The sequence below is a fragment of the Pocillopora damicornis genome, chromosome 3 (assembly GCF_964200805.1).
Source record: "Pocillopora damicornis chromosome 3, jaPocDami1.2, whole genome shotgun sequence".
Lineage (NCBI taxonomy): Eukaryota > Metazoa > Cnidaria > Anthozoa > Scleractinia > Pocilloporidae > Pocillopora > Pocillopora damicornis.
Genome location: NC_142672.1, coordinates 31,107,608 through 31,131,342, shown reverse-complemented (window position 1 = coordinate 31,131,342; position 23,735 = coordinate 31,107,608). Strand labels below are relative to the sequence as shown.

General features: G+C 37.0%; 4 protein-coding genes across 5 annotated transcripts; all 4 read right to left on the bottom strand.

The window, feature by feature from the left end:
• Positions 1-4,972: 4,972 nt before the first annotated feature.
• LOC113665080 (neurexin-4) lies at positions 4,973-6,698 on the bottom strand. The gene is made up of 4 exons (XM_089199611.1): positions 6,573-6,698; positions 5,735-6,036; positions 5,516-5,642; positions 4,973-5,229 (listed from the first exon to the last, which is right to left on the bottom strand). The coding sequence occupies exons 2-4, from the start codon at positions 5,915-5,917 to the stop codon at positions 4,973-4,975; spliced, it is 567 nt and encodes a 188-aa protein (XP_089055737.1). The 5' UTR covers positions 5,918-6,036; positions 6,573-6,698.
• Positions 6,699-8,566: 1,868 nt separating this feature from the next.
• LOC113665079 (contactin-associated protein-like 2) lies at positions 8,567-10,729 on the bottom strand. The gene is made up of 3 exons (XM_089200733.1): positions 10,269-10,729; positions 10,050-10,176; positions 8,567-9,758 (listed from the first exon to the last, which is right to left on the bottom strand). The coding sequence occupies exons 1-3, from the start codon at positions 10,611-10,613 to the stop codon at positions 9,148-9,150; spliced, it is 1,083 nt and encodes a 360-aa protein (XP_089056859.1). The 5' UTR covers positions 10,614-10,729; the 3' UTR covers positions 8,567-9,147.
• Positions 10,730-14,054: 3,325 nt separating this feature from the next.
• Positions 14,055-18,508, bottom strand: LOC149049362 (neurexin-4-like). Of its 2 annotated transcripts, XM_089200734.1 has the most exons (3): positions 17,623-18,508; positions 17,413-17,529; positions 14,055-15,447 (listed from the first exon to the last, which is right to left on the bottom strand). In XM_089200734.1, the coding sequence occupies exons 1-3, from the start codon at positions 17,737-17,739 to the stop codon at positions 14,836-14,838; spliced, it is 846 nt and encodes a 281-aa protein (XP_089056860.1). In that variant the 5' UTR covers positions 17,740-18,508; the 3' UTR covers positions 14,055-14,835. The 2 variants fall into 2 exon arrangements, with proteins under 2 accessions (XP_089056860.1, XP_089056861.1); XM_089200735.1 differs by lacking the exon at positions 17,623-18,508 and having other exon boundaries at positions 14,055-16,188.
• A 1,559-nt stretch (positions 18,509-20,067) lies between these two features.
• Positions 20,068-21,314, bottom strand: LOC149049361 (neurexin-4-like). Its single transcript, XM_089200731.1, has one exon. The coding sequence runs from the start codon at positions 21,206-21,208 to the stop codon at positions 20,672-20,674; it is 537 nt and encodes a 178-aa protein (XP_089056857.1). The 5' UTR covers positions 21,209-21,314; the 3' UTR covers positions 20,068-20,671.
• Between the last annotated feature and the right edge of the window lie 2,421 nt (positions 21,315-23,735).

The following is a 23,735-nucleotide window of genomic DNA, read 5'->3' as shown; positions in this document are numbered from 1 at the left end:
CATTACCTGGTTAGGGTTAGAGTTTGTGTTGCTTCGGGTCAGAGGGGTTTAGTGTTACAATCAGAGTTAGGGCTAGGGTAAAATTATGCTTAGGGTTAGCAGGGTTTAGTGTTAGAATTAGGGTTAAGACTAGGGTGAGGCTATGCTTAGGGTTGGCGTTAATATTTTTCTACAAGCATTCAATTGCAGGGTTTTTGGTATTGTGTTTGTAAATTTCAGTAACTACTTGAAAGTTTACTGAAAAACAAACGATAGGCCGACTGGTACACTTACAGGATAGATAGAGAAGGTTGGGGTTAGGGTTAGGGTTAGGGTTAGGTCTAGGTTAAGGGCTATAGGTTAGGGTTAGGTCTAGGTTAAGGGCTATAGGTTAGGGTTTAGGGTTTAGGGTTAGGTTTTAGGGTTATGGTGTGGGGCTAGGGTTAGGGTTAGGGTTTAGGCTTAGTGTCAGGGTTAGAGGGTCTGCGGTTGAGGTTAGGCCTAGGGTGAAGGTTTGGGGTTAGGGTTTGGGGGTAGGGTTAGTGTTTAGGGTAAGGGTGTAAGCCTCTTCAAAAATATTTTTAAGAAGATTTTGTCACCTTTTTCACTAAAATAACCACCTGAAGAATTTTGACCAGTTAGATTATTTGAAGCGGTTGGATTAATTTTGATTGGGGTTCAATAACTTTTAGTAGTTGGATGATTATTTTTACCAGTTGAACCACTGTAATATGCTGGATCTTTTTAACTAATTTTAACATCCTTACCTTAATTATTTGAACCAATTTCACTGGTTACACATGTATTATCCAGTTAGACCATTTCAACTGGTTGGATCATTTAAACCAGTTTGTCCATTTTAGATATTGGCATCATTTTATCAAGTTGGATCATGTTAACCAGTCGCACCATTTTAGTAAGTGAGATCGTTTCTTCCGATTGGACCATGTCACGTAATTAAAATCTTTTCACCGTTTAAACCATTTTATCTTGTTTTGGCTGGTTGGACCATGTTAACCAGTTGCATCATTTTGACTGGAGTGAAAAGTTCCGTTCTTAACCCGAGCCCTAACCCTAACCCGGGGTTAGGGTTAGGGTTAGGATAGCTCGCAGCTAGAGTTAGAGTTAGGGCTTGGGTAGGGTGGGATTATGATTAGGCTGAGGGTTACAATTTTTTCTGAAAACATCCAATTTTTTTTTTTTGGTATTGTGTTTGGCTCTAAACTTTAACAACTACTTGAAAGTTTGCTTGAAATCAAAATATACCATTTTTTGCCAAAATAACTGCCAAAATGCGCAATTCGGGCCTTTTTATCAATTTACACTGGGTTTAAGCTTGGTTTTTGTGTTTTCCCACAGACTCTTAAACTATTTCGCTGAGAACATTTTTTGCAGCGTTTTTAAAACTGAAATAAGCTTATTTTTGCAAAAAAAACAAACGTGTTTTTCAGTCGAATTGAGTGTTTTTGTCAACTTTAGCGAAAAATTTTGCAAAAATCGTACATTTCTGCCGTATTTTGGAGTTTTTAGACAGATTTCGTCGCGATCTTGTGAAAAACATGTAGTTTCAAGCTAGTTTTCAGTGTTTTGGCAGTTATCTTGGCAAAAAATGGGTAAGTCAGCGCAATTTTTTTTTTTGGTTTTTAAGGTTTTGTTTGCCCAAATTTTACTGAGAACACTGTGTGTTAGCTTGTCTCAATTGTTTTTTCGCAGATTCTATCGCAGTTTTGCTGAAAACATAACGTTTAAGCTTGTTTGCATCGTTTTTGGTCGTGAAATAAGCTAACTTTTGCAAAAGGAAAAAAAACGTGTTTTTCAGCCCAAATTGACATAAAGGATACAGAAGAACATTTGCTTATTGCCTTTTTTTTTTCCTTATTCATGAAGTTGATTTTGGCATTTCAAACAAAAACTTTGCTAGAGCATTAATTGAATGACATATCATGCACTTACTTTGAAGCAAGAACACTTTTTTTTTAATTCAGAAAAATACCTTTTTATTTTTTTTAAGGACTGCTGGATATAACCTGTACAACCAAGATGAATTTACATTCATTATTTGTCATAACTTACACTAAATTAGAAATTAAAGTATGAAATGAGGGTACTAGCCCTTTAATAGTGTTCAAAATTTCCATATGCAGGGGTACTTGTGGCTACTGGAGAAGAATCAGTCTTTAACCCTTCACCCCCCCCCCCCCCCCAAGGGAGATAATAAGTACAGATATCCTCTTCCCTAGGGGCAACTAGCTCAAAAGTGAGTGATCTCAAGGGCCCTCCAAAAACGTTTTCTACAGCAATAACTAAGCTCTACAGAAGCACACTATGCAGACAAAAGGTGTAAGAGAATCAATGAATTCTTTAATTCTTGGTCCCTCCCAGGCCGACCTATTGTACAAATCTCATGACATCTGTTCCAGTTTCATAAGTCAATTTTTCAAGCTTCAAGCTTTTCCTGGAATTATGTACTTGTTCTTGAAGCTGAAAATTAACAAGGTTCCTGTAAATTAAGTTTACATAACAACCTAACAATTTGTGAAAATCACACAAATCCCAAGCTATATCCAGAATTATGCTCTTAATAAAATAAACTTTTAAAGCAAATTGGGATTTTGCCCTAGTTCTTTTTATTTTTTTGTTACTTTTTAAATACATTTGTATAAATAATGCTCCCCTAACTCTCCCCAAAACTTTTAGAACAGATACAAGCTCTTAAGAATGATCAAGCTTTACCTTATTATTAAAAATTTTTACATCTTAGACTACCAAGTTATCACAGAGGTTTTTTTCGGTACTTTGACCTGTTTAACACCTAAAAAGAAGAACACATACATAACACACACAATCAGCCAGGTCAAAATGTGCTGCAGCCAACAATTTGGCCACCTACAATGAAATAGCTGCCAATTTCACACATGTCAGCCTTCTATTCAGGACAAGATTTGGCCTCTGCTGCCTATTACTATTGCCAGCTTGCCTGCCACTCAAAATTTCAACTGAGATTGTACATACATACATGTGGGATTAGGTTACATGAGCAAACCTGCACTATTGAAAGAGGTCAATGAATTATAACTCAAAGAAACATTGATAAATGAAATAAATCAATAGAAATGACAAAAATTAAACTAACAGCAGACAGCACTTTTTTGGCCTTCGGGGCCTGATCAGTGCAGTGATCTTCAACTATGTGCTTAATTTGGACATAAAACCAAAACTTGTTATGGTTAAATATTATTATTTTTCTTTCAATATTCCCATTCCAGCTGATGTATATTATTTGAATAACAAATCTTATTAGCATGTTAAAATCACCTGAGGACAAGGCATACACTTTGTGCCAAAATTGCTTTGCATCAAGTATGTTATCTAGTACATCATTACCATCTTCAGGTATTTCTAATTTACTCTTGAAAATCACACAAATCATAAGCTATATACAGCATACAATTGGCAGCAAATTATTAAAAAGGAATGCAGTAATCTTTAATAATAAGATTACTTAGTAGCTAAATAACAAATAGCCTAGTCAAAATGTGCCGGTAACCAGGGATTTGGCTGTCCACACAGAACATTTGTTAGGCGTCTAGTCTGGACAAGGTTTGGTCTCTACCTTCTATTACTATAGCCAGCTTGCCTACTTCTAAAAAACGTTTTGACTAAGCTGAAAAAAATGTTTGAGAGAAAAATGGCCACAACAAGCCCACTTACTGCAAAATAAGAAACATAAAAGTAACACTTCAAATTAATACTGAATATAAGCCTTGCAGGATTTGGCTCTCAATAAAATTAGTTAAAATAGCCGATCTTGAGTTTAACTACTCACTCAAAATGGGCTGACAGCCTGCAATTTGGCCACCTACGATGTATCTTCCACTGACTTCACACCTTTCAGACTGCTTTTCTGGATGAGGTTTGGCCTATAATTACAACAGCCAGCTTGTCTACTACTAAAGAACATTTTGACTGGGCTGTGCAAGTGTTACTAGCATATAAAAAGCACCTTCAGGTAGATTACAGCAAAGCAGACTTTGTACCAAAACACTTTGCATTAAGTACATCATTACCCTCTTCAGGTATTTCTAGTTTACATGTGAAAATCCCACAAATCACAAGGTATATTACATCATACATGTTGACAAAGCAATCAGGGGTAAATTTTTCATAATAGAATGCAATGGTCTTCAGTATCAAGATTATTTGGTACTTAAATAGTAAAATGTTCGAGAGAAGAAATAATCATAAACATTTTTTCTTTCTCATCAGCATCGACTTCCAAAAGTAATGGATAATGACCACCTAAAACAAAGAAGAAATAAATCAAATTTGTGATTTCACAGGGCTTCAATACGAAACAACTATACATATCTTTTATTTCCTACCACTTACAAGTGGCAGGAATGGCTGAAATGGCCTTCACGTGAACACAACAGAATCCTATACGTGTGTAACCATGTAGAACTATTTATTCGGTATCGAAATTACATCCCAAATGTCATGATATTTGACTGAAACTCAGCTTACCCATCTTTCGTTTAGACTTCGAAACTTGCTGCTTTTTACCACCGTTTCAATGTTTTCTTGTTGTTCAAAAGGTGGTAGGGCCATTGCAGACCGTGATTTTTTTTTTACTTGAGAACCAGATCACAACACCCAAGCCTTTTCACGCTAAAATATTAAACTACTGAGATTTCCTTCGCCGCCGTAAGCCGCCATTTTATCTTTCCCTGAATACTAGTTCCCAAGCTTCGAGCCCGAAGGTCTCAGACATGCACTGAAATTATGATATTCGTTATTTCAGGGCCAATTTAGAAATAACGATAATCGTTATTTTGGTGTCGAGATCATGTTGAACAGAGTTGACTCCACCCCAGTACTTCATCTTCTCGTCATCACGCGATAACCACCAGCCGAACATCCTACCATTGAGAAGGAGCCTTGAATTATAGCACTCGTATTTAATAAACTGCTCACAGTGAGAAGATAAAGCTGTTTAGCTTGCTAGCTGAATTAGACTGGTTTCATCATAAGTAACATTACGCCAATAACTACCAGGGGCTTCAAACCCATCCACCAGTGTTCTGCTTTCACTGTTGTGACTGACAACTGTCACTCCTATCCCGTCCTTGTCAGTCATGTTACAGAAGACTTTAAATGGTTTCACTCCACCCTCTCCATGGGGGTCGATGACATAAGAGCCACTTTTAGCCTCAGGATTGCAGTATTTGATGTCACTGCAAGTTCGATTTCCTAAAAAACAAATAACAAAGCAACAAAGAACATAAGAAGTTTAGAAGTAAAAGATTTCATTTATCTTAATATAAAGTGCCTGACATGAACACAAAATTTATTTTCTCTTTATGGGAAATATACTTGGGGAATGTTTATCGGGGAAAAGAGGTACAATAAACCGATTTGAATTGAATTCATAGCCAAAAGTTGAAAAGAAGTAAACCATATACATACAAGAATAGTGGTTTATGACAGTATGTGTTTCTTCCAGTTAACAGCAACAGTAAAAGACTAAATTCAATACCTCTACGTTTACAGCGTTTGCAGTGAGTTTCGCAGAATCCAGGCTTACATTCACAATGATAGGAGTTCCATTTATATTCAGGAACACAGACACCACTGTCCTTACAAGGAGCGCTTTCACATTGAGACTAGAAACAAAGTAAACATTCCTTGAATCATTCAGTTTGTATTTAAAGAAATACGAATAGTGTTAAGCACCAAATATATGAAGAGATCTTACCAACGGACTGCAGTGATGGAAGGTAGCATTTGCATGAACCTTTTCAGCCTCTCTGTACTTGTCTGTGGCCAATAACTCACACAGATAAAGACCGTTGGAGTCAAGATACGCTGCTATGTTGAACGAATAACAATTTGGTTCACCAACACAAAGGAAAGTGCAGTCCAACTTATCTTCCACCATGGACGATGTAAGTTTCTCTTCCCATAAGAAATAGAAAGGGTCGCACTTGAATTTACCAAACGAAGCACGGCCTGTTGGATATTGATAGAGAGCGCTGTTTTGTGTGGCAAACAACAATCCTAACAATGAAGGAAAAAACAACAAGAGTGGCAGAAGCAGCATGACAGTGGCCGATGAACTCTCACCACCGGAATGAGCTGATGTATGATACCGAACACTTACATGCAAATGAAAAATAGGTCCTTTATAATTGCCTGTCGGTAATTAAGAATTAGTAGCCACATCTATGAAGCAGGTGCCATGAGTGGGATAAACTTCTACTATAGGGGAAGTAGAGGTGTAACAGTAAGTTTTATAAAGTCATCTTAAATAAAACTCTCCTTGACAAACCTGCATGATACTTTTTAGTTTTTTTTTTTTTTTAACAAGAATTGCTTTCAAACTGTTTTTTTTTTCTATTGAGGGGACAATGTCAATTAATACCTTCTATACAACGGGTTTAAAAAGGTTAAAATATTCATTTCAATATCTATTAACTCTGGCCATGCTAATGATTTATTATATTGGTTTGAACCAATTTTTTGTTAATTTTAAGGGGATTTTTGGTACTCTGCTCCCTATTCTACAACAAACTTGAAAATAAGTTTCTACTTACTTCTTCACATGTCCCTGTTAGCTGCAGGTTTGCTTTAAGAAGTTATGTTTTGGCTCGCACCAGGATAACAATATATGAAATAAATTGAGATCATAAATTGGCACCGACCACAAGTTTCTTCTTTTTAGGTGGAGCAGCTGTTTATTTAATATTTTATTATTTTATCATGCCAAGACACTTTTCTCTTAGGAAGCTTTTTGAGAAAGAGAAAACGATTCATTTCTAATTTTTAATTTTTTTTTAGCAAAATTAAAAACACCAAATATCAAACTAATCTTTCATTACCTCCCGCAGTTAGTAGAAAAAAGTTGCGATGTTCTATTTACCGGATGGATTCTCTGATCATAAAGAGATACTGAGCAGGTTTACTCTTAGTGACTTAAAAGGAGCTAATCTAATTAATAAATAATAATCATTTTAAATTGGAACAAGTTCAGCACAAAGAAATTGAAGAAATTTATTAAAGTCATGTCTTGAAAATGTTGGGAAATCCTTTACGTGGATCGGAAAACGCGCGAGCCTCGATTATGTATTTTGTTTGCAAAAAATGTCAGTCGTTTCTTCTCTGTATACTAACATTTTCAATGAAACAATATACTGGTTTCAAATATAAACATTGTGCAATTACTCATTAAATATTTCCTGTAAAAGTTTCAAAATAATATCCAGATAAGAAAACTTATATATATTTGCGAATGTTGTTTAGTGAACATGTTACAGCATTAGCAAAGAATAACATTAACAGATTACTTGTTTAGGATTACGTTATGTCTCATGTTTAGAAAAGTTGATGTAATACGTTACTTTTTATCTCTCCTTCCGAATGCGCTTCATTTTTGAAATTAAGATAACTGAAAGGAGAAATTACATAGACTTAAAACAAAATATATTTTTTCACCTAAGTAACACCTAAGTAAATATTATCGCCAAAAACTGTATGGCTAATTCAGCAGAATACTTTCATAAATCAGTAGGTTTAGAAATTTTGCTTAACAGTTTATTGCAAGGGCTTTATTGAAACAAAACATTGGCAGCTATATGCATAAATATATTTAATAATGACATGTACTTTGTTGGTTCGTTATCAATTAATATTCCAAATCCACTCTGATGGAAACTAGCTAATTTCTTGTATAAGGAGGTAATTTAGAGTTACAAGACTTTTCAAAGTAAAGTTGATTTTTTTCCCAATTTTGACTCTTGAGGTTTAAATCTTGGGGCTAATGACGGTTGACGATGTTAGTACCTTTGACAGCTGACGTTTATTACCAGTTAAAATCCCTTTAAGTTTGTTGTTGATTTAGCACGAGTCACAAATTTTGTTTACACCTACTCAGTCTTTCTCTGACAAAGTAAACTGAATTTTAAAGACCTCCAACGATTTACTAATTAAGATATGTGCAGAGAAATGCATACAATAACGAAAATGGCGAAAATTCGTCAAAATCATTAATTTCGCTTTGACAAATTAGACCCACCCACCCACCCTACTGATTCCCTAATGACCCCCCCTATACCCTCCAAACTTCATCGGAAATGATCATAGAATAAAAACATATCGAAGAAACTTAAAGGGTATTTCAGAGCATTCGAAGAGCCATTTCATATTACTCGAAAAATAAAACGATTGATTGCATTTTCAAGCTCCATGGGTAGGGGGAGTGAAGGTGACAAAGAGTATTGATTTAATTTGTCCTGAAGGTGACTGTCATGGTCACAGATCTTTAAATCCTTAACACAATACATAACATTTTGTTGTTTAGTGGTATTGAGAATTCGCGAGCACATATTGAAACGCAGAAGGCGCCAACGAGAGGTCATCGAGCTCGGTCTAATAAAATGTCTTAGCCAAATAATTTAATCACTTGCAAAATCCAAACAGAGGGAAATAAAACCGAAATATAGTTGCTTTTAAGAATAATCAGGCCATTATAACAAAGATGACTATCTAATGTAGGCTTCGAATTCAAGTGCTAATATAAGACTTACAGTCATTTTCAAACTGAGCGTATTTATTGGATTCAAATAGGGGTGAAAGTTTGCAACTTGACGTCTTTAGAATCTTTTGTTTAAGATTTCCTTGGCAGACTAACTTCCAGCTTGGTCGTCTCCCTTTTGCTTTGGTTAACAAATTGTGTCATCAAATTACATCAAAGATATATTCCAACGAATTTGAAGCATGTATGAGTTTTGTAAAATGATGGCAGATTTTTCACCACGGGCAACAGCTTTCAAGTCTCTTGGAATTCTCAAACGCGGTAAAAGGGAAATGTTAATTAAAAACAAATTAGTTTTGCACACAAGTATCACCATAGCAACTACTTAAAGTTAATTACCTGTACTTCAGTCTTAAATGAGTCCAAAACACTTGAGCAGTCTAACACTAAGTATGACATTCGGTAACAATTTTTTGAAAATACTTTTAACAACACATTTTATGAATTTCTCCATTTTTCTTACTACATTACAATCAAATAACCAATTCACTACATTTCTCTTAACTATCATGGACCTCCATTTTCTTCAGGTCTGACTAAGGGAATACAATGTTCAAGTTGTCTTTTAAATGTGAATTCTAGATGAGTCCATAACACTCCAGTTTTCCGAGCGTGTGATATCCTGTTTCATCAACACCAGTATCTCCAAACCTCATTCGAATCACGGGAAGCTTGGACTTGTCCGTTAGTAAACCGCTGTCCTCTCGCCAATAGAAATCATTCTCATCGCAGTTGCAGCCGTAACGTCTGTCCGCGCACGTGTTATTCAAACCGCATGCACATTTAAAGGGAACAGAGTTTACTCCACCCCAGTAATTCATCTTCTCGTCATCACGTGATACCCACCAGCCGTGCATGTCACCATCGAAAAGGAGCACTGAATGATTGCACTCGTATTTGATAAACTGCTCACAGTGAGAAGATGAAGCAGTTAAGTTTGCTAGCTGAATTAGACTGGTTTCATTATAAGTAACATTACGCCAATAACTACCACGGCCATCAAACCCGTCCACCAGTGTTCTGTTTTCACTGTCGTGACTGACAACTGTCACTCCTATCCCGCCCTTGTCAGTCATGTCACAGAAGACTTTAAATGGTTTCACTCCGCCCTCTCCATCAGGGTCGATGACATATGAGCCACTTTTAGCCTCAGGATAGCAGTATTTGATGTCACTGCAAGTTCGATTCCCTGAAAAACAAATAACAAAGCAACAAAGAACATAAGAAGTTTAGAAGTAAAAGATTTCATTTATCTTAATATAAAGTGCCTGACATGAACACGAAATTTATTTTCTCTTTACGGGAAATATACTTGGGGAATGTTTATTAGGGAAAAGAAGTACAATAGACCGATTTGAATTGAATTCATAGCCAAAAGTTGAAAAGAGGTAAACCATATACATACAAGAATAGTGGTTTATGACAGTATGTGACTCTTCCAGTTCTACCACATGCAACAGTAAAAGACTAAATTCAATACCTCCACATTTGTAGCGTTTGCAGTGAGTTCCGCAAAATACAGGCTTACATTCACAATGATAGGAGTTCCTTTCATATTCAGGAACACAGACACCTCCGTTCTTACAAGGAGCGCTTTCACATGGAGACTAGAAACAAAGTGAACATTCCTTGAATCATCCAGTTTCTATTTAAAGAAATACGAAGAGTGTTAAGCACCAAATATATGAAGAGATCTTACCAACAGACTGCAGTGATGGAAGGTAGCATTTGCATGAAACTTTTCAGCCTCTCTGTACTTGTCTGTGGCCAATAACTCACACAGATAAAGACCTTTGGAGTCAGGATACACTGCTATGTTGAACGAATAGCACTTTGGTTCACCGACACAAAGGAAAGTGCAGTCCAAGTTATCTTCCACCATGGACGATGTAAGTTTCTCTTCCCATAAGAAATAGAAAGGGTCGCACTTGAATTTACCAAACGAAGCACGGCCTGTTGGATATCGATAGAGAGCGCTGTTTTGCATGGCAAACATCAAGTTAAACAGTAAAGGAAAAGACACTAAGAGAGGCAGGAGCAGCATGATAGTGGCCAGTGAACTTTTAACACCTGAATGCCTTGCGTCAGCTAAAAGCAGCGATAAATAAAGAACAAAAAGAAAAAAAATATATAATTATTCAGAGTGGTAATTTTCTAGTATGGCATTTATTAAGGGTCATGATATGGCAATTATCTAAGGAGGAGGAGCAGGTGAAACAGATGGGTTGAGTTGTGAAACACTGAGAGCGCTACAAAATTTAAAAGTATTATCTTGAACTGCCAAACGGTAAAAGACAAGGGACGCAGTAGCGTGGCGGAAGTTAGATATTTGTAGAAAGTTTTACGTGTGGTGAAATTTCCAAGTTCCGCTTTGTTTGATCAACTAATGGAAAGTTTCCTGTCACATGACAGGTTCAGCGGTTGTGGTTCTTTACTTAATTTGTCATTTCCAAGTTTGTAAGTGAGTCAGGCGAAACCTTATATGTCAATTTGTCCGTTAACAAGAACTTTCTTGTTTCTTCTATGAATTAAATACTTAGTTAAATGTTCTGTGTACTGAAAAAATGTCACTCACTTGTGAAAAAAACCCATTTTCTCTTAACTGCCAGGCGGAAAAAGACAAAGGAGAAAAACGCAAAAGACATCGAAGAGTGGTGAACGTTTGATATCTAAAGCAGGTGATACTTTGAGCTTAAAGTATCACAGATGGAAAATTAGCGCTTTTATTCAAACTGAGATAGCCTAAAATTATGCGCCCTATTCTAGTAAAAGAATACATTTTCTTAAAACTTAATAAAGAGTAATTTGAGATATGCAATGAACAGAACGGGAGCTTATTCTCTCACGCCGCGACGCTTTACAAGATAAGTTTATAGGACGACGCATTTTAATCAACACGTTTCTTTTATATCGGAACGTGATCTGCATATATTTTGAACTTGGAAAGGGTGTCCGGGATTTGTATTTTTACGATTCGTTATTTTTGGATTATTATCTTTTAAACTTGAAAGTAGCACTCTTGAGCAAAGTTTTCAATGTAGTCGCCATATCTCGAGAAATAAGGAAAAATCGAAAATCCGGGACACACTTTTGGGGTTCATTATAATTCTGACATTATCATCAAATTTCACGAAAATTGACTGAATACCAGCCAACAATAAACTTTCCAAAGATCAAAACTTAAGCCAAAGCACTTTGCCAGAGAAAACGACTTAAAATTTTTCGGGGCGTCGGAGTTTGTTTACATAAATGTATTTCCACTTCACGCTTGTGAAGGCTGTTATCCGATCACATTGAAGCAAGCTATTTGACGCTGTTTAGCCTGTCGGCGTTGATGCGTGCTGGGGGGCTGTTACAAAGCTGAGCGGGAATGGGAAAATAACACGAGAAATTAAAAATAGGACTTTAATTTTGTTTTTTGACATTTTATGTCTATTATGCGGAATAGTAATTTTTAAGTGACGGCTGTCAATACACCCACTTTAATCTCCCTAATCATTATTTTTTTATGTTAAGTTTAAAGGAAAATTACCGTATACAATTCACTACATCGATCTAAATGCAAATCCACGAGAGCCAAGACTATCTCAGTATCGTGAAACATGAGCTTATGTTTAAAATAATACTTCATTAACGTATATGAATGGAATAAACGTTTTACGTGAGAAACGTGTACGTCAGACAAAAGCCATCGTTCATAATAGTATTGAAATACGAAAGCCTCCTTCGTAAAAAAGTTGGGTTATTTTGGTTGCTAGATTGGTCCATCTTAACTATTTGATCTCCTCACCCGTTTAGGAAAGTTTCGTTGTCTTGGAGTATGTTGATGTGTTTCACCTGTTTAACTTCCTGTCGCAATAATCATCGCCCTTGCAATTACTATCGCACTTTATAAGTACACTTACCTCGCTTTCTAATAAAAAAGTTGTCGCACTTTGTAATATAATCTTCGCTCTTTGAAATTACTGTCGCACCCCGGAATATTATTTTCGCTCTTATGAGTACCATTTGCAGTTTGTAATTAAAAAGCTGTCGCTTTATTCAAAGAACAGTCCAATACATTTTGTTGTAACTTAAGCTTTCGCACTTCGTATTAAAACTTGTAGAGCTTTCTAATTAAAGAGATGTTGCTCTGTGTAAGAACAGATCATGACATTTTGTTAATTATAAAATAAGCTTGAGAAGTTTCATTTTTTTCAATTTTCTTTATCGATGAAACCTTTCTGAGATTGTGGGCTCCTCCCATAAGAATTGTGTTCTGGATTTACTACAGTTTGATACTTCCCGGAATTTCATTGATTTGCATCATCGTGCCTTTTCTCGTCGATCTTGGAACGCTCACTTCTACTGGATTTACCACGGTTCTCATCTTCAATATTTGGGGGAAGGGGGAGGGGGTAGTCCAAACTTCGATGCAGAAAACAATTTTTTGTATTTGTTTTAGTTTTTACAAAGTACTGAATATCTCTACATGATAACCTTTAGTTTCTTCAAGCTGAGTACTCATATGCGATCCTGTCGTTGAAATAATTTTGCTTTTAGGCAAGTAGTTAAAAAATCCTGATGGTGGGGGAGCGGAACCCCACACTCTCCCCTATATCCGACATCATGAGTGTAATGTGTACGTCATAAGTCCGTTCCACAGCTGATATCTCCAGTGAGATCATCAAAGTTGATATGGCCCCGGCTGACAGCACTGGCGTCAAGCAGTTTTACTCGTGCATGTTGATGACCAATAAATTCCTAGACCTCTATAGTCTTTCGCACCTTCGTCTCCAAACATTCACCAGTACCTTGCCTGACGACCTTAGGAGTGAGGAAGAAACTGGTACTTAGAATTGACACTCTTATTATTAAAGGAAAAACACGAGAAGGCTGTCTCTCAGCCAAGGGCATTATCAGGCGACATGCCAGCAAGCTAGAAGGGGGGATATTTATTTTATAACCCTCTCATTAATTTTTGTATCGTGCGTATAAAACAAAGTTTTGTTATCTTTTTTGTACTTCCTAGGGCAGCATTTGAGATCAGCCTTTAATTCCCAACACCTGTGGACTCTACAAAATAAGTTCATTTTTCTCCCTTTTAACGTAATTAAGTCGAGAAAGTGAAACTGTTGGGCTTTTTACGTTGGCTTTCTTGCTTTTCGACGGAAATAATCGGACAAATGTTAACATGGGGTTATTGGCTGATAATTGTCCGTTGATTTTGTACCACGTCAAATAAAGTAGGTAACAGAGCTGCGCGAAAATGAATAGACGGGTTTGATATTGCACATGTCGATAGAAAAGAACATTATAACCTTCTCTTACGAAAACAAGAAATGACATTCGTAATGTAGAATGTACAAATTCCCTTTGAGCATTGCAGCTCTGTGATCTGCACAGGGCGTGAGATACATACATTTTAACTACTGTGGCAGACAATAATTAACCAGAAACGGTAAAGGTTTGTTTAAAATTCATTAGAAAATATTCACTAAAAAAGTTCACTTACTACTCTGTATTTGGGTAACATCATGCCGAGAACAAGAAGAGAAGAGAAAAGCTGGCTATTTTTGAGAAATAGCTCGCGTTTACCCTGAGACGACTCAGGCTTACGATGTTAGGTTCAGATGAATGAGCTTTTCGATATGTATAAGAAATCACGTGATCAAAATTAGGCAAGTTTGTGACCTTCCACAATGTAAAAAATATTAAAGTTCACACGGCAACCAGGTGGACAATCAGAAATGGTTTGATGCTAATCTGGTTTACAGATTTAATGAATGTAACCGAAGAAGTTACAATTCATAGACCCAACGTTTTGACACTCCTGCCTATATAGTGCCTTCAACGGGGATGATCTAAACGCTGCAATAAGAGGTCCTTTTATATGATAACTAATTAGCTTCTTTTTTATGACAAGGATTTTTCTTCCTTGCCATAGGTCCTCGCAGCCAGGTGAAGTTTTTCAAATTAAATCATGAGCTGTTTTAAAAATTTGGTGTTGAGTTTTCAGAATGGAATGTTTTTTTTTGAAACAAAATAAAAAACATCATCGATCCAGTACATCGCCAAAATAAACAAGAACGAATATTGTGTTCTTCGGCGCCTAAAACTATGCTTAATATGCTAAAACACATGCGCCAAACATTTTAACCTTCCTACTGATATTTATACATTCTGGAATCCCTTTGCATAAGGCAGCGAACTATCATAACAGATAGCATGTTACTTTACAGCGCTATAACAGGCGAGTCTACAAATAGCAGGTATACAGTTACGATCTATATAAGTCCAAAACACTTGAACTTTCCAAGTGTGTGGTATCCCTGATCACTACTTGTATGGCCGGTATCTTCAAACCTCAGTTGCTTCACCGGAAGCCTAGACTTGTTAGTAAGTAAACCACCGTCCTCTCGCCATTGTTGGTCAAATTTGTCGCAGTTACATCCGTACTGAGGGTTTGCACATATATGGTTTAAGCCGCATGCGCATTTGTAATCGACAGAATCCACTCCTCCCCAGTACTTCATCTCTTCTCCATCACGTGATACCCACCAGCCGTAACCATCGCGAAAGAGCCTTGAGTAATAGCACTCGTACATTATAAACTGCTCACAGTGAGCAGATGAAGCTGTTAGACTTGCCAGCTGAAGGAGACTGGTTCCCTGGTACGTTACATTGCACGAATAACTGCCGGGATCCTGAAATCCATCCACCAGCGTTCTGTTTTCACTGTCGTGACTGACAACTGTCACTCCAACACCGTCCTTGTCAGCCATGTCACAGAAGACTTTAAAAGGTTTCTCTCCACCCTCCCCATCAGGAGTCGATGACATAAGAGCCACTTTTAGCCTCAGGAGTGCAGTACTTAGTGTCACTGCAAGTTCGATTTCCTAAAAAACAAATAACAAAGCAACAAAGAACATTAGAAATTTAGAAGTAAAAGATTTCTTTTATCTTAATATAAAGTGCCTATGACATGTACACGAAATTATATTTTTTGCATTTTCTGATAGCTGTGTTTAAAAGTAGAAATAATCGACCTTTGCGCCTAGCAAGTTCTCCTTGACCATTTTTTTGCGCTTTGAAATTACGATTTGTCGGCCAAAAAGTGTTCTCATTAAGCGCGCCGCCAAAACGATCACATTACATAGCTGTGACGTAGAAAACTGTGAAGACACGACGGCAACTATGTTAAAGAAAGGAGAAATCTGGAAGAAAGGACGAACGCATTGCATGGCCGGAGCGTTAAAAGATGTTAGCTACAAGAATAATACACATATACCGGGTATTTCTATACACTAATTTCCGCACACGATTGTTCAACATTCTTTTCGGCTGCAAGCAAAGAATGGTAAGCTCCTTATTGTTTTCTTTATTTCACGTACTTGAGATGTACTCATACTCCTTGTCTTTCCACATGAGTACATTAACGCTTTTCTAATCGTATGAAAATCCTACTAATTGCAGTTTTCATCGTGTTCTATTAACAGAAATACATCATTTGTAATCAAGTTCAAGCCCTTTCCTGAGCTGACCGATATCCTGTTGCCTTAGCAATGAGAAACCTCTGGTGCGGATACTGGTATAAACACAAACTCGAAAGGGCTGTGTATCCTCCCAACCTAGGTTTCCTACGAGATAAATAAATAAACACAGATATTATTGAATTAGATGGTAGCGAATCCAAATGCTGTACGAAAGTCGATACATACGAAATATTAACTTACAACACTGATGTCAGTTATTTGCCATTGAGCGAAATGGATCACATGGCAATGCTGTGCTTAAACTAAATGAGTTTTTCTCTATTAAAACCCTTATTTGAGATTGACTTGAATCTATATAAACTCACTATTTTCCCTTTTGATCGGATCGACGACGATAGCCTCTGCCTCAGCAATCTCTAAGGAAAGAAGCAACTTGCAGTGAAACTGCCTGATGACTTCTCGGCGAAAAGTCATCGTGCCTCATGGTACAGCTGATTCTTTCGTCAAAAGTTAGCTTTTGGTTTGCTAAGGGAATTACTCTACAGCAACGAAACACTAGAGCACTGAGCAAGGAGAACCTTCGCCCCACTTAGTACGAAGGAATAAAATTTAAGACGACCGAAACGGACACAGCTACCCATTTTAAAAATGGATTTCGCCGTAGAAAACAAAGCGCCAAACGCAACAACTAAACATTTAGTATCGGGAGTTTTTTTTTGTTCTCGTCTTGACCTAAACACCGCATGCGAGAAACCATTTTGTCAGTCTTCGTCTAAATCTTCGTTTGATACACATGGTTCTCCTTCGTAAGGCTGAACCGTTCTCGCAACTTCCAATTTTTTCTTTACTAATTGGGTACGATGTATCAACTCTCGGTAGAGCTTGGTGAAGGTAGGTATACATCGCTATTGGACAGTTTTTCAACGTTGACTGATACAAAATTACAAGAAAAGTTAGAGATTTGCAAGTGTCCACTGAGAGCTTTCACAGTTTTCTACGTCATAACCCGCCAATTTGTTACCAGTCCACGGGACACTTTTAACACAAAATAAGAGCACTTTAAGGCCCGAAAAACCGAGTTTGAAGTTATTTGAAATTTTGTTTTTTTATCGGAATTGGTTTGAACATATGATAAGCTAAATACTTATGCAAAAAAAAATTCTTGTCATAGGCACTTTAAAGGAAAAACCAATTAAGGTATGTTTATTGGGAAGGCAAGACAAAAGACTGATTCGAATGCATTTAATTTTATAGCACAAGGTTGAACATAGGTAAACCATCAATTTATAACAGATGATTGAAAATAACAGTATGAGTTTTTTTTTTCAATTTTTCTTCATGCAACAGAAAGTAGGACAGATTCAATACCTCCCCTTTCGCAGTGAGTTCCGCAAAATCCTGGTCTACAGTCACAATGAAAGGAGCCCATTTATATTCAGGAACACAGACACCACCGTTCTTACAAGGAGCGCTTTCACATGGAAACTAGAAACAAAGTAAACATTACTTGAATCATTCAGTTTGTATTAAAAAAACTACAAAGAGTGTTTTATCACCAGACATATGGAGAGATCTTACCAATGGACTGTAGTGATGGAAGGAAACATTTGCATGGAACTTTTCAGTTTCTGTGTACTTGTCTGTGGCCAATAACTCACACAGATAAACTCCTTTGGAGTCGGGATACGCTGCCATGTTGAACGAATGACACTTTGGCTCTCGAAGACAAAGAAAACCGCAGTCCAACTGATCTTTCACCGTGGATGATGAAAGTTTCTCTGCCCATAAGTAATGGAAGACATCGCGCTTTATGTAACCGAAAAAAAGATCGCTTGTTGGATACCGATAGAGAGCGCTGTTTTGTGTGGCAAACAACAATCCTAACAAAGAAGGAAAAAACAACAAGAGTGGCAGAAGCAGTATGATGGTGGCCGATGAACTCTCACCACCGGAATGAATTGCTGTTTGATACCACAGACTTTACATTCATATTAAAAAATAGGTCCTTTATTATTGCTTGTCAGTAATTAAGAATTAATAGCCACATCTATGAAGCAGGTGCCATGAGTGGGATAAAGTTCTACTAAAGGGGAAGTAGAAGTGGAACAGTAAATTTTAAAAAGTTTTCCTGAATAAACCTCTCCTTTTTGACAAACCTGATGCTTTTTTTAGTTTTTTTTTAAAAGAATTGCTTTCAAACTGTTTTTTCTTTTTTACTGAGGAAACGATGTCTATTGATGCCTTCTATACAAATAGGTTTAAATACTATTAACTATTCATATTTCTGTAAGAGGTTATATTTTGGCTCGCACCAGGATAACAATATATGAAATAAATTGACACTATAACTTGGTACCAACTACAAGAAGCTAATGTTGTTTTCCTCTTAGATTCATCTACGTCATGTCTGTCTGACATGTGGAGATCGGAAAACGCGCGAGCCTCGATTATGTATTTTATTTGCAAAAAAGTCAGTCGTTTCATCTCTGTTTATTAGCATTTTCAATTGAACACTATACTGGTTTTAAATATAAACATTGCAGAGTTACTCATAAAAATATTTCCGGTAAAAGTTTCAAAAAAGATATCCAAATAAGTAAACTTACATTTGCGAAGGTTGTTTATCGAACATGTTACAGAACTAGCCAAGAATAACATTTCACTTAAGAGAAATGGTCAGATGACTCGCTTAGGATAACTTCAGGTGCACTTTGAAAAAAGCCTGCAAACAGCGTTGAATTACACCTGTTCTGCTCGACTGGAATAAAAAAATATATTCTCCGCCTTATGTAGGCCTGAGATGCAAAACAACGGTCTGTTAGTGCACTATAATAACAGCTAAAGACACCTTGTCGGCAGAAAATACATTGGAGAGAACGAACAATGGGGGTTTTACCAGCGATAGCTGTTTAGAAGGATACCAATCAGGAACCAAAAAAATTATTTAACTTCAGTCAATATACCAAAAGATCGTCGGAAGATCTTGCAACCTCTGGTATTATTTAATTGCGCCTAAACTTGTTTAAGCGTCAAAATGTGGAATGCCCCCGGCTTGCAGAAACACTAATTAATTCAATCCACTGTTATACAATAAAGGAGAAGGCGTCATGACTTTGGCGAATATTCAGATATTTTGACACGTTGTGTATCATGTTTAGAAAAGTTGATTCTATGATATTATATTTTTATGCGTTTCTTTTATCTCTCATTCCGAATGCGCTTTATCTTTGAAATTAAGTTAATCGAGAGGAGAAACTGTATAAACTGAAAAAAAAAATGCAATTTTTATATGAACACCTAAGTAAATATCGTCGCCAAAAAATGTATGGTTAGTTCAACAGAATACTCTCGTAAATCAATAGGCTTAGACTTTTTGCTCAACAGTTTATGCAAAGTGCTATATTGAAACAAAACGGTGGCAGCAACATGCACTTTGTTGCTTCGTTATCAATATATATTGAAAGTTCACCGGAAATGATCATAAAGTAAAAACATATCGAGGAAACTTTATTTACATGATGGCTTAAAAGAATCATGATTTCCCTGAGATCGTATTTTCTGATCATTTCATTGCTTTGCGTCGCCAGATTAAGTTGCCTTTTCTGATGGATAAAAACAGGACCGACTTCGTATCCTGCTCAAGGGTATTTCAGAGCATTTAAAGAGTGGGCCATTAGTTGAAGAATAAAACGATTGACAACGTTTTTAGGCTCCATGGGTAGGGGGAGAGAAGGCAACAGTGAGTATTAATATAATTTATCCTGAAGGGGACTGTAATGGTCACACAACTTTAAATCCTTAATAATACATAACATTTTGTTGTTAAGTGGTATTGAGAATTCGCGTGCATGTATTGAAATGTAGAAGGCGCCAACGAGAGGTCATCCAGCTCTATCCGATGAAATGTCTCAGACAAATAATTTAATCACTTGCAAAATCCAAACAGAGGGAAAAAGAAAAATTGTAACAAAGATGACTATCTACCTTAGGCTTCGAATTCAAGTGCTAATACTAGACTTACAGTCATTTTCAGATTTAGCATATTTTATTGGAACCCAAAAGGGGTGAAAGTTTGCAACTATAAAGTCTTTTGAATCTTTAATTTAAGATTTTCTTAGCAGACTAACTTCCAGCTTGGTCGTCTCCCCTTTGCTTTGGTTAACAAATTGTGTCATCATAAAAATTACATCAAAGATGTATTTCGACGAATTAGAAGCATGTATGAGTTTTGTAAGACGATGGCAGATTTTTCACCGCAGGCAACAGCTTTCACGTCTCTTGGAATTCTCAAACGCGGTAAAAGGGAAATGTTTATTATTAAAAACAAATGAATTTTGATATACAAGTATCACTATAGTAACTATTAAAAGTTCGTGACCTGTATTTGAGTCTTAAATGAGTCCAAAACACTTCAGCGGTCCAACCGTTGGACAGTGTGACACTGAGTATGAGATCCGCTTAAATTTTTTTTCAAATACTTTAAATCACACATTACGAATTTCTCCACTTTTCTCACTACATTACAATCCAATTACCAATTCATTACATTTCTCTTGACTATCATGGACCTCCATTTTAATTCAGATCTAAGAGAGGGAGTACAATGTACAAGTAATATTATCAATGTTCAACATATAGTCTTGGTGACTTCTAAGTAGATAAGCCCATAACACTGAAGTTTTCCAAGCGTGTGATGTCCTTTTTCTTTGCCATCGCGATGGTTACCGGTATCTCCAAACCTCATTTGAATCACGGGAAGCTTGGACTTGTTTGTTAGTAAACCGCTGTCCTCTCGCCAATTCCCATCGTTCTTATCGCAGTTGCAGCCGTAACTGATGTCCACGCACGTGTCAGTCAAACCGCATGCACATTTAAAGTAAACAGAGTCGACTCCACCCCAGTAATTCATCTCCGCGTCATCACGTGATACCCACCAGCCGTACATGTTACCATTGAGAAGGAGCCTTGAATTATAGCACTCGTATTTAATAAACTGCTCACAGTGAGAAGATGAAGCTGTTAAGCTTGCTAGCTGAATTAGACTGGTTTCATTATAAGTAACACTGCGCGAATAACTACCACAGCCATCAAACCCATCCACCAGAGTTCTGTTTTCACTGTCGTGACTGATAACTGTCACTCCTATCCCGTCCTTGTCAGTCATGTCACAGAAGACTTTAAATGGTTTCACTCCGCCCTCTCCATCAGGGTCGATGACATAAGAGCCACTTTTAGCCTCAGGATTGCAGTATTTGATGTCACTGCAAGTTCGATTTCCTGAAAAACAAATAACAAAGCAACAAAGAACACAAGAAAATTAGAAGTAAAAGATTAACAAAGAGTGTCTATGACATGTACACGAAATTTTATTTTTTGCATTTTCTGATAGCTGTTTAAAAGTATAAAAAATCGACCTTTGCGCCTAGCAAGTTCTCCTCGACCATTTTTCTGCGCTTTGAAATTACGATTTGTCGACCAAAAAGTGTTTCATCAAGCGCGCGGCCAAAACGAAAACTGTGAAGACACGTCGGTAACTATGGTAAAGAAAGGAAGAACGCATTGCGTGGCTGGAGCGCTAAAAGATGTTTGCTACAAGAATAGTACACATATACTGGGTATTTCTATACACTAATTTCCAAAGGATGTAGCTGTATGGCCAAAATGGACGCTCCTCGATCGTCGACATCGAGGAGATTTTACTTTTCAATGTCGTCGGCCTTATGTTCCGTACCGGCTTCAAAAACGGCTGTTACGAACACATACCGCTTGTTAAATCAGGGGAAGATAGCCAATAAATTTAGCTAAAAAGAATGCCTGTTCCCACACCGCACACGATTGCTCAACATTCTTTTCGGCTGCAAGCAAAGAATGGTAAGTTCCTTATTGTTTTTTTTATTTCACGTGCTTGAGATGTACTCATACTCCTTGTCTTTCCACATGACTACATTTATGCTTTTCTACTCGTATGAAAATCCTAATAATTGTGTTTCCATCGTATTACAATAACAGGAAAACATCATTTGTAATCAAGTTCAAGCCCTTTCCTGAGCTGACCGATACTCTGTTGCCTGAGCAATGAGAAACCTCTGGCGGATACTGGCATAAACACAAGCTCGAAGGGGCTGTGTATTCTCCTAACCTAGGTTTCCGGCGAGATAAATAAATATACACAAATATTATTGAATTAGATGGTAGCGAATCCAAGTGCTGTTCGAAAGTCGATGCATACGAAATATTCATTTACAACACTGATGTCAGTTATTTGCCATTGAGCGAAATGGGTCATATGGCAATGCTGCACTTAAACTAAAGGAGTTTTTGTCTATTAAAATCCCTACTTGAGATTGACTTGAATCTCTATAAACTAATTCTTTTTCCTTTTGATCAGCTCGGTGACGATATCCTCTGCCTTTGCAATCTCTAAGGAAAGGAGCGACTTGCAGTGAAACTGCCCGATGACTTCTTGGCGAAAAGTCATCGTTCCTCATGATACAGCTGGTTCTTTCCTAAAAGTAGCTTCTGGTTTGCTTGGGGAATTACTCTACAGCGACGAAACACTAGAGCACTGAGCAAGGAGAACCTTTGCCCCACTTAATGCGAAGGAATAAAATTTTATGGCAACAGAAACGAACACAGCTACACATTTTTAACATGGGTTTCGCCATAGAAAACAGAACGCCAAACGCAACAACTAAACGTTTAGTAACGGGAGTTTTTTGTTCTTATCTTGACCTAAACACTGCAGGCGAGAAACCTTTGTCAGTCTGCGTCTAAATCTTCGTTTCATGCACGTGGTTCTCTTTCGTAAGGCTGAACCGTTCTCGCAACTTCCAATTTTTTCTTTACTAATTGGGTACGATGTATCAACTCTCGGTAGAGTTTGGTGAAGGTAGGTATACATCGCTATCGGAAATTATTTCAAGAGTATTTCAACGCTGACTGATACAAAATTACAGGAGAAGTGAGGGATTTGTGCAATAGAGAGTTTTTACAGTTTTCTACGTCATAACCCGCTCATTCGTTACCAGTCCATGGAACACTTTTAAAACAAAACAAGAGCACTTTAAGGCCGAAAAACCGAGTTTGAAGTTATTTGAAATTTTTTCTTCTATCGGAATTGGTTTGAACATATGATAAGCTAAAATTTTACACCAAAAAAATTCTCTTCATAGGCACTTTAAAGGAAAAACAAACTAAGGTATGTTTATCGGGAAAGCAGTAAAATAGACTAATTCGAATGCATTTAATTTTATAGCACAAGGTTGAACATAGGTAAACCATCAATTTATAACAGATGATTGAAAATAACAGTATGAGTTTTTTTTTTCAGTTCTTCATGCAACAGAAAGTAGGATAGATTCAATACCTCCCATTTCGCAGTGAGTTCCGCAGAATCCTGGTCTACAGTCACAATGAAAGGAGTTTCATTTATATTCAGGAACACAGACACCACCGTTCTTACAAGGAGCGCGTACACACGGAGGCTAGAAACAAAGTAAACATTCCTTGAATCATTCAGTTTGTATTCAAAGAACTACAAAGAGTGTTTATCACCAAACATATAGAGAAATCTTACCAACGGACCGTAGTGATGGAAGGAAGCATTTGCATGGAACTTGTCAGTTTCTCTGTACTTGTCTGTGGCCAATAACTCACACAGATAAAGACCTTTAGAGTCAGGATACGCTGCC